General features: G+C 41.2%; 1 protein-coding gene across 1 annotated transcript; it reads right to left on the reverse strand.

The window, feature by feature from the left end:
- Positions 1 to 5,059: 5,059 nt before the first annotated feature.
- Positions 5,060 to 5,428, reverse strand: LOC119653967 (collagen alpha-1(XXV) chain-like). The gene has a single exon (XM_038059128.1). It carries the CDS (start codon positions 5,426 to 5,428, stop codon positions 5,060 to 5,062), a length of 369 nt encoding a protein of 122 aa, XP_037915056.1.
- Positions 5,429 to 11,742: the final 6,314 nt, after the last annotated feature.

An 11,742-nucleotide genomic window follows, 5' to 3' on the forward strand; every position in this document is an offset into this window, starting at 1 on the left:
AGAGTTCGATGATGACAAAATTTTAACAGTTCGATGTACATATGATAGCAACTATTCCATGCGCTCACTGAAAATCGCATGTTATGAATACCATGAATTCGAAACCGAAAGAATACTCAGTAATGGCGAGGTTGAGTATATAAAACAGGCAGATCCAGACTATAGGAGCAATATAGAATTTCTGGACTTGAAGAAAATGAAGCAAACCTATTCTATGAGTATTGCTTGAACCGCGAACCTCTGCACAACGAATTAAAAAAATGGCGACGACGAATAAAAATAACAACGATGTGGACGACGACCTTCAACGTTCTATTGAGGAGTTGAATTTTTTTGTACCAACAGATTGCTAATTCTTACGGAGCACTTTAACCAATTTATCAGCAGCTATACGTTTTTGAAACCATACGCTGAAATGTCGCAGAAAGTCAGCCAATTTGGAAAACATTACGTGAGCTGTCCGTGGGCATATGACGATGCAAAATGCGGACCAGACACTTGTGAATGTTATAGTGTTCGTAGGAGAATAAATGAAATGAAAAACCTTGTTCAGTTTTACAAAAGATTAATTAATAAATAAATTTTATTCTTCAATCAAAATTACAGTGTTTCATTGTGAATCTTAATATATCATATCCTTGGTATTTATCCAGGAATTGTGTTTCGTTGAGAAACCTAGCCACTTCACAAACGCTTGGTTACCATTCCTTTTCAATATTTTTTCCACAAGATAAATTGACGGATGCTCAGCTTTCAATAGTTCAGGCTCATAAAAACCACCTTCAATTTTATTTCCTTCGTAATCTTCTAATAGATATGTAACGGGATTGGTAATACGAATTTCGCGAATCTTGAAAATTTCCGTGGTCCAATTGGGTGTGCAGCCCTTTTCAAATACATGCTTGTATTTACTGATTCGAACATGATCACCCACATTATATTTAAATGGACCCATCACCTTAATGTTGTTGTATACGGTAGACAGGAGTAATTTTTCATTGGAACTATTCACAGCAGACGGAGCCACTTTAATTGTTCGGTGTTTTTAAGGTTTTGTGTGTTTTGTGTGTGTCTGTCTGTCCGTCTGTCCGTCTGTCTGTCTGTCTGTCTGTTTGTCTGTCTGTCTTTTTTTTTTTTTTTTTTTTTTTCGGCGTTGGAAGGTGGAAAGGTTCAAAACCTACTGCTGGCTCCTGCCACACAGTTATGTGAGACTTCTACTCACTAAAACCACCTCCTTCTCATTCCACTCTCCCCACGGAACTCCTATCAAGTATTGCATCGCGGGGCTGGATCAGCTTTTAACTGCGGCTCATTATGGTTCTCTCCCTTCCTTGTTTTCGTCGTAGTTCTTCCTGCCTAAGCTGTTGGTGAATAGCTTGCAGTTCCCTTACAACCTGGTTCCAGGCATCCGTTGACTCCAGCATAAACTCCACAATGTTTTCGGGTGTTAAACGCCTGTCTGCGACCGCTTCCATTCTTGCTCGGTGCGCGGTGAACCTGGGGCAATCAAATATGACATGCTCCGCATTCTCAGCCACGTTACCACATCTTGGGCAGCATGGTGATTCGTCGTGACCAAATCGATGTAAATAGGCACGATAACCTCCATGTCCACTCAAGAATTGTGTTAACTCGTGGCTTAATTCCCCATGGTTTCGTTCAAACCATCTCCGGATATCCGGAATGATGCGGTATGTCCAACGACCAGTTGGGGACTCGTCCCATCGCTGTTGCCACCGTTCGATAGATTCCCACCGTGCCAGCTGCCGTCGAAATGCGCTAGACTCTCCAGCTGCATACGTTTTGTCGTAGAGTCGCCGACTTTCCTTCGCCAAGATGTCTATGGGGAGCATCCCTGCTAGTACATATGCCGCTTCTCCTGATGTTGTCCGATATGCACTGCATACCCGGAGTGCACTTAATCGATATGCCATTCCCAATTTTCGGCAGTTCACTTTGTTATTCAGAGCAGTTGCCCAAACTGGAGCTGCGTAGAGTAGCACGGAGCTGACTACCCTGGAGAGCAGAAGACGTCGACTTTGTCTTGGCCCACCAATGTTCGGTAGTATCCTCGAGATCGTTGTAGCGTTGGAAGACGCTTTAGTTGCGGCGTACTCAATGTGTCTTTTGAAGTTGAGTCTTCTGTCAATAATTACTCCCAAGTATTTGAGCGATGGTTGGGAGTAAATTGTTTTTCCGCCAACTTTGATTTTCACAGTTGTGTTCTTTCTTCTCTTGCTAATGAGAACTACTTCTGTTTTATGCTCGGCAAGTGAAAGGCCAGAATTTCTCAACCAGGAATTGATCTCCCATATCGCTTCATTTGCATAGATCTCGATCTCGTCTTGGTGCTTTGCGACCACCGTTATTCCGATATCATCGGCGAAGCCAATAGTTGTCACGTTGTCCGATAGGCGTAGCGTCAACACTCCATCGTACATAACTAGCCACAGCAAGGGACCCAGGACAGAACCCTGTGGCACTCCGCAAGTTGTCGGGAATATTTTTAGCCCATCGTCCGAGTCGCAGTAAAGTCTTCTCCCAAGGAGAAACTCGACCACAATGCGTACAATGTACTTCGGGGCTTGTATCTTTTCGAGTGCCTCGATGATTTTATTCCATTTTGCACTATTGAACGCATTTTTTACGTCGAGGGTTATTACTGCACAGCATTTTCCTTCTTCTATTGCAGCCTGAGCCAAGCCAGTCAGCATGCTGATTGCGTCGACAGTTGATTTTGCCTTACGAAATCCGAGTTGTTTGTCGGAAAGGCCTCCTTCCTTTTCCGCAACAGCGAGCAGCCTGTTGTATAATACTCGTTCAAATAGTTTACCAATGGTATTGACCAAACATATCGGTCGATATGAGGAGGGGTCTCCCAATGGTTTACCTGGCTTCGGAATAAGTATCAACTTTTGCAGCTTCCATTGCTCGGGGAATTCTCCTTCTCTGAGGCATGCCGTAAAAACTTTAGCAAACATACCTGGTGCTGACCTGGCTGCCACTTTCAGGGCGATATTCGGGATTCCATCTGGCCCTGGGGTCTTATTTTCAGCCAATTTACTTGCTGCATCAAAAATTTCCTCTTCTACCACTTCAGGGATTTCGTCGGGGTTTACATGCACTTTAGGCAGATTTGTGTAGTTCACATCCTCTGGGAAGAGAGTGTCCACTATGTTTTGTAGTAATTTTGGACAGGTAATCGGTGGGGAGCGCTTGCCTTTCAGTGATGACATTACAGACCTGTAGGCGCCACCCCATGGATCAGAATCAGCTTCGGTACACATCCGCTTGAAATGTTCGGATTTGCTCTTCGTGATAGCTACTTGCAATTTTTTCCTCGCGTTCTTGTATTGCATGTGCAGCTCAACGAATTCAGGTTGATTTCTTCTGCGCTTGATCTGTCTGTCTGTCTGTCTGTCTGTCTGTCACACCCGATTTATTCGGAAACGGCTGGACCGATTGTCACGAAAATTGGTGAGAGTATGTAATCTGGTGATCCCTTTACATGCAATAAGTGGCGCCATCTTGTGTTAAGTTTCAGGGGGGGCTCCCCATACATGTGAATGGAGGGTGCAAATTTTTTTTTCACAGAATGTAGCCATGTGGGGTATCAAATGAAAGGTCTCAATTAGTACTTTTCGGAACTGGTGCAATATTTGATATTGGATGAAACATGGAGGAGTGAGCGCTCAAAATATGACCCCCGAAAAGTGTAACAGGTCTCGTTCTCAGAACCTATCCAACCCAAAAATCTGAAAAAAATCACAGTGGCGCATCTCTACGAAATCTAGGCCTCAAAATATATTCGGTTCCGAGATCTGCACAAATAAAGTTAATAATAGTATATTTCCACATTTTAGAAATTTACCCGGTACCCCTCTTATGTTCATCCCAGAAGTACAAAATTCGGCATGCGTGTAATGAAGAACATAATGCACAATTTGGTCAAGTTTGAAGAAAATCCAGTTATTATTAACAAACTTATAGGAGGGGAAACTTTACAATTTTTTGTGAATTTCGTGCACTCTACACCCTGCATGACGTCATCATCACATATCAATTCGTCAATACCACAACGAAATAAGTTCTTGTGAATTGGGTCGCAGACAATTATTTTGTTTTAGTTTTTTTAGTTATTTGCCAGCCAGACATGTGTGCATGTAGGTATATAATATATGCGTGCTAATGAACTTTGCGGGTAGTGCCTAATTCAAATAGATATAAGAAGTAAATCCGAAATATGGGTACGATCAATTTATATACGTGCATATATGTGTACAGTATTCGGAAATAGGCAGTTTGTTTGTTTAGGGTGAGCGTAATATCTATGGCTGTAATATGTACGTATGTCCCGTAGTTTGGAAAAATATGAAGGATTATGTTGGATTTGTAGCTAAATACGGATAGAAATTTCTTACATAAGATGAACACAAAACCTTTATATCCGAAGCGCGAGCTTCCGGTATTCCGACTTGTTTATTATTGTAGGCGTCAACTATATCATCGACTTGATTGATCCACTTGTAGTTTCCATTCAAACTAAACTCTTTCCACATCATATTCTTTAGGGTACGATTGAATCGTTCAACAATTGATGCCTTAAGTGGACTATACGTAGAATAATGGTTTATTTGATATTTTGTCATAACATTTTTAAAATGTTTGTTGTAGAATTCTTTTCCGTCGTCTGTTTGTAGGTTTTTAGGAATGCGAATCTGTGGAGAATCTGTTCAATTGCTATAGCAATTTCTTTACCCGTTTTTGTTTTGATGGAAGCCGTCCACGCAAACTTGGAAAACGTGTCGATGATCGTAAGAAGGAAACGGAACCCCGTATTGTCGCTAACATATGCTCCCATTTCAACTAAATCGGCCTGCCACAAGTCATCCAAGCCTTTAATTATGACTCGTCGTCGGTTAAAATTTTTTCGAGCTGACCTATGTAATTCGTTTACTACTTGCCGTTTGCTCATTTTAGAATAAACTGAATTTCGTAATATGATTGATAATTGTATTTGTTGTTGTTTTTAAGGTATGACTTTGAACTGTCATCATCATTATAGTTTTGTAAGTTCGTCGATTTCAAGTTGAATTTGTCTGTCTATATATTCTTTGAGTTTCTCAATGTTAATATCAACGTAGTTCTTTGTAGAAGCATCAGCATCCTCAACGGGTTCTCCAAGATTCTTGAGTTGTTTGAATTTGATGTTGTAATCACCGCTTTCCGTTTTATTAAATCCCGCACCATGCAAACCTTGTAGACCATCCTTACCAGGTTTTCCTTCCGGACCTCGGGGACCCGAGGGCCCCTGCTGACCTATAGGACCTTGGGGACCTTGAGGACCCGGGGGTCCTTGAAGTCGTTGCAAACCACGTTTTCCTCCTCCAGTATCGTTTGTAAATCGACCAAATTTATCAACACCCATTTAATAAATGATGTGAGCTGCGTGTTTATTCTATTATTTGTGATTCTTTCAATTCTTCAATGATTGATATAATTTCATTGTTATGATTATTGTGACCGGCTTGCTGTGACGCAATGAGTAACCGCAATCGACTTACTAGTTCATTGGGATCATCCCAATATATATAGTCAATTTGTTTGTTAGACGTTTCCATTAAATTAGGGTTTTTGCATTTAATATTAGGGGTTCGTGTTAACCCTTTTCCTTCTTTTCTATTTAACAATTTAGAAATTATTCTTGTATATTTAAAGCTTCGATTTCCATTGATTTGACTGCTACTGTCATAAGAACGCCTGTGGGCATTAGAGTGTAGAAGAATACTTTTATAATTCTCTAAATCATCGTCGGAATATATTGTTTCATCTGGATACTTCATAAAAAGCAGTTCATATAAACCCCGACTTCCAATGTAAGATTTTTCATCTACAATTATATGATTATCATCGATTGCGAAATCTGAATTTCCTATTTTCCACTGATTTCCATTATTGTCATCCCTATATACCCCATAAATACTGTCAATTACAGATGGTTGATTTACATAGATATCTAGATATTGCTTAGCAATATCTGAAAAATGATTTTACTTCAGGTATTCTCCCAGATATTCTTGTCCTTCCGGAGTGGCAACATATTGGCGAACAGCTTTTGTAGAGGAAGAAGAAGTGTTGGTGAGGTTAAGTTTCCGGTTAAACTTTGACTTAGGAGTTTCAAAAATGTGTTCATTTTCTTCATAGACACGATCTCTCTTTAATTCCTCATCTTTACATTTAATACGAGCTGATGAAGACTATTCTTTGATCTTTGGTTTTTTTATGTCTTGTTCCTGCAATACTTTAGCTTTTTTAACAAATTCTTTGAGGGGTTCCGTGATGGGCTTAAATGTTTCTTCCAACTGAATCTCTGTTCCGCCTTTGTTAGCTTTCAGCTGTTGATATTTTTTCCTTATTGAATCGGTTGTCTTTACAATATCACTTAGCAACTGTTTGTCAAGCTTTGTTCTTTTCATTGTTTATGCAAACGGATGCAATCGGTCAAATTTCGAAATATATCTAAAATGTTTTGAAATATTCTTTCAATAGGTTCTAGTTTGATTTTGAACTGATTTTTGCAGCACCTAAATCGATTTGTTTCTCTTTTGAATTGTTTGGAACTGTCCTCACTGTTGCTGCACTCAAACTGTATTGAACTGTTATCGAACTGTATTGAACAGCTATTGAGCTGCATCAAACTGGTCTTTTGAACTGAACTGCTTTGAACTGTTCGTGAACTGATTTTAACTGCTTTGAACTGCTCCTGGACTGCTTTGAACTGCTTCTGAACTGCTTTGAACTGCTCTGAACTGCTCCTGAACTGCTCCTGAACTGCTTTGAACTGCTCCTGAACTGCTAAGTTGGTAATGATGCTTTTAATAGATGTGGGGTTCTTTCCATACTGTGGATTTGCTTTTATAGTATTATGAATATATCGAATCCCTTTCGATATCGACCCTTCTCTAAAGAACTGTCTTTATCAATTACACAGAATCCATATTTATCATTCCAACATTCAGCACAAATGGTTCTAAACTGTTCGAAAGTCATGTCGGTGTTTACGTGATCATTGTAAATGTGCCTTAAATTCATATCATCCTGTTTAAATATAATCAAAAAATTTGCGTTATCTCGAATAAGGTGTTTCGGTATTCTTGTATATGTTTGACACAGATAAAAGCTATCAATATTATGATGTCGTCCCATACAGAAATATGATCGAATATTCTCTTGTTTCTCGCTGGCAATATCATCGAAAATGAAAACAGAGTCAGATTTGGCTTCTTCAGGCGAAATCACTTCACTATTATTTGAGAATGTATAGAAGCCCAATCCGGAAATAGCTTTAACAGCCTGCTTCAAATGTTCATATTTGGGTTGATGTAATGATTTCGAGTAGATGTAAATATTTTCAAATTTTATACCATTTGGATGCTTCAATAGAGAAAGCATAACGTTAGTTTTGCCGCAGTTAGAAGGACCCGTAATAATACCCCGAATATTATTAGGCAATAAATTGCTGTGTTTAGCTATACAGCTTTCATTTGTAATGTCAGTGTTTTCCACCACCAACCTTTGTTGTTGTTGTATAAACCGCATTATCAGTGCAACTAAACAACCAGACTGAAAGTAATTACGTTGTTGCAAAAAGTGTTATAGTCTGCGAGAGTTGTTGAACCGAGCAGGATTATACGCATACATAGACGCAAAGAGAACGGTCACTATAAAATGATTGATCATAAAAATAAATATACTAGTACAACACGAAAAGCGGTGAAAGGAAGAGGTGTGATTAATACCCTAATCAATAAACTTCCAATTGAACTGCATCTACCTGGTTATCAATACTGTGGTCCTGGTACAAAACTAAGCGAGCGGCTTGCTAGAGGTGATCCAGGAATAAACTTATTGGATCAAGCCTGTAAAGAGCATGATATTGGATATTCAAAATTTAAAGAAAAGGCTGATCGTCATATATTAGATAAAATATTAGCTGAAAAGGCATGGCAACGAGTCAGATCAGCAGACGCAGGATTGTCAGAACGAGCTAACGCACTACTTGTAACCAACATGATGAAAGCTAAAGTAAAATTAGGAATGGGAATGAAGAATAAACCGAAATTTGGAACAATTGTTTCCAAAGTCCGAAGGATTGTCAAAAGAAAGAAACCCGACACAATGAAAGCGAGTATTAAAGTAGTCTTAGCTGCTGCAAAGAATATAACAAAGGGACGGAAGAAGAAGACTCTCAAGACTCCAAGGATAATACCCATTCCTAAAGTTGGTGGAGTTCTGCCTTTTCTAGTTCCTCTTTTCGCAGGATTATCTGCTATTGGTGCTTTATAGGTGGAGCTGCGGGAATAGCGAAAGCTGTTAATGATGCTACCAATGCCAAAAAGACCTTAGAAGAAAAACAGCGTCATAACCAAAAAATGGAGGAGATAACATTAGGCCGAGGATTGCATTTAAAACCGTACAGAAAAGGACTAGGGTTGTTTTTGAATCCTGCTTCAAAAAACTTTTAAAAACGCTACCCAAGAGAGCATTAAATGAGAATGATTTAAAGAGATTCGCCAGATTCTTGTCAAACTTCAGAGGAGTTTTCATGCGAAATAATTTACCGAGGGGAGCTGCAAAGCAAAACGAATGTGGTATTGTAAATCTGGATAATATGCCGGGTTCTGGTACTCATTGGGTAGCATACAAAAAACAGAATCGATATGTGGAATACTTTGATAGTTTTGGAAATTTACCTCCACACAGAGCTAATAGATTATCTAGGTTCTAATATAAAATACAACTACAATGCATATCAAAGCTACGATTCATATAACTGTGGACATTTATGTTTGAAATTTTTGTACAATCTTTTGTAAATTTTCAATGTATCTATGTAAATATATATAAATACTTTTAAAATTGAAAATCAATCATTGTTTTATATACTGCCATGGCACTTACATTAACTCTAAGTGGAAATTCATCCATTCTTACAACTGAATATTTTCCACCAATCGATTTACAAGGTGGTTACGTATGCGGACTTGTTGATTTTCAAACATATAATTCTATACCTAACGTGGATGAAAAAAATAATTTATTTCACATTGGGAAGTACATTATAGAAATACCCATTGGATCGTACGAAATTGATGATATTGCCAACTATCTGTATAAAGAATTAGCGAAGATCAATGACAAAATAATTCTTTTAATACAGGCTAATAATAATACACTCAAAAGTGAAATAAAGTCAAATGCTCCAATTTACTTCAATGAAGAAAGATCCATTGGTCAATTGTTGGGATTCGCTAAACGAGAATTGAAAATCAATGAAAAACATACTTCTGATCCACCTGTGAGTATTAAGTTGACAAAACTTGATTAGTTTTATTATTTTTAGTTGTTCAAAATTAGTATATTTAACTTATAGTTTCAACAACATTTATATTTTGGTTATTACATTTTAACTTTTCATTTTATTTATTTATAACAAAACTTTCTAATTCTATTTTTCAACTCTCTTAACAAAATTTTCAATTGACATCAGGAATATATTTTTTTAATTCGTTTTTTTAAACTCATGGCACACTTTACTCCGATCTTCCACTCCCGTGGCGTGCTACGCAAAGTGGATAGATCCGCGCCATCTATTCGCTCGCACTCGCAACATTCGAAATAAATTTCAAATGCTGCGAATCCTGCCGCGCCACATCACTCCGCCCCCAGATGAAACCTAGGGGTTTCGGCGACTGATCCCCGAACTTTCGTTCGCCGTTAATCCACAAAGCGGACACGACGTTGCTTCGGGGCGCACGCGGGTTTCAGCCTGGACAAAGAGACCGCCTTTTTGTGACCACAGATCTCGAGCTGGAAGAAATGTTCTCCCCGCTCGAGAACGCGGTACGGGCCCTCATATGGAGGCTGCAGCGGCTTCCGGACGGCATCCGTCCTGATCAGCACGTGCGTGCAAGTGTCCAGCTCCTTGGGCGAACAGGCAGGTATGGACGAGTGTCGAGAGGGTGGTGGCGCTTTGATGCGTCGGAGATTGTCCCTCAGCAGACGCACCAACCCCGACTCCGTGAGACCCGATCTCTTGTCGAAGACCGGATCGCTTGGGAGTCTCGGGTTCTCCCCGTATACCAGCTCCGCGGGGCTGGCAGCAAATTCCTCTCGGCGGGTTGTACGAAGGCCGAGTAGGACGAGAGGCAAGACTTGCGTCCAGGACGGGTCGTCGCGTGCCATAATGGCGGCTTTCAGCGTCCGGTGCCAACGTTCCAGCATCCCATTGGATTGTGGGTGGTATGCCGTAGTCCGCTGGCGTTTAAAACCAAGGAGTTTGCCTAACTCGGAGAAAAGGGTGGACTCAAATTGCATTCCCTGGTCAGTGATGACCACTGCAGGGACGCCAAAGCGAGGTATCCACTCTCGACAGAGGGCTTCAGCACATGATTGCGCCGTAATGTCTTTCAGAGGTATTGCCTCAGGCCACCGCGTGAACCTGTCGATGATTGTGAGGCAATACTTATAACCGTGCGAGTCTCGCAAAGGCCCTATTATGTCGAGGTGTATGGTGTGGAAACGCTTGGTAGTGCGGGGGAATGAGCCCACTTCTTTCCTTACATGCCTGGAGACTTTACACTTTTGGCATGCGATGCATTCTCTGGCCCAGGAATTGATATCCTTGTTCATGGAGGGCCAGAAGTATTTTCCGGTGACTAACCGGTTTGTTGTCCTGATGCCGGGGTGCGCCAAATCGTGAACTGCGTGGAACACTTCCTTGCGAAATGTGGCCGGAATGTATGGCCGAGGTCCCTTTTCCGAGTCTTCGCAGCAGAGCGAGAGGTTTGAGCCGAAGATGGGCAACTCCCGAAATTTGTATTTGGGGTTGGACATGAGGCTCTGAAGTGCTGCGTCATCCACTTGCGCCTTGGCAATCGAGTGAGGCGGGGATGTTAACTTCGGAGACACGAGACAAAGCGTCAGCAACAATGTTGTCCTTCCCGGACACGTGCTGGATGTCTGACGTGAACTGGCTTATGAAGCTCAGGTGTCTAAGCTGACGAGGGGACGCTTTGTCGGGCTTTTGTTTCAAAGCGAACGTGAGAGGCTTATGGTCCGTGAACACTGTGAACGGCCGGCCTTCTAGGGAGAAACGGAAGTATTTGATGGACAGGTATGCAGCGAGCAGTTCGCGATCGTAGGTGCTGTAGTTCCGTTGAGCGGGATTCAACTGCTTCGAGAAGAAGCTCAACGGCTGCCAAACTTGGTCCACCTTTTGGTGAAGGGCAGCACCTACTGCGATGTCAGAGGCATCAACAAAAACGGCTAGGGGTGCATCTTGCAGAGGAAATGCCAAGAGTGTAGCGTCGGCCAGTTGTTGACGGGATTTGTCAAACGCGCAGATAGTCCTCTTCAGACCACACGATCTCTCGTGTGTCCTTAGTTTTGGGGCCAGACAAGTACGCGTTCAAAATGGACTGGAGATGGGCGGCCTTGGGCAGGAAACGACGGTAGAAGTTTAGCATGCCCAAGAACCTCCTCAACTCCCTCACTGTCTTTGGACGCGGGAAGCTTGTTATCGCTTGCACCTTGTCTGGGTCGGGCTGTATTCCTTCAGGGGAAATGAAATGGCCGAGGAATCTCACCTGTTGTTGAAGGAATTTGCACTTCTCAACGTTTAGGACTAAACCGGCCTCAAGGAGACGTTGAAAAATGCACTCGAGATGGGCTAAGTGCTCA

This window comes from Hermetia illucens, chromosome 4 (genome assembly GCF_905115235.1).
Source record: "Hermetia illucens chromosome 4, iHerIll2.2.curated.20191125, whole genome shotgun sequence".
Lineage (NCBI taxonomy): Eukaryota > Metazoa > Arthropoda > Insecta > Diptera > Stratiomyidae > Hermetia > Hermetia illucens.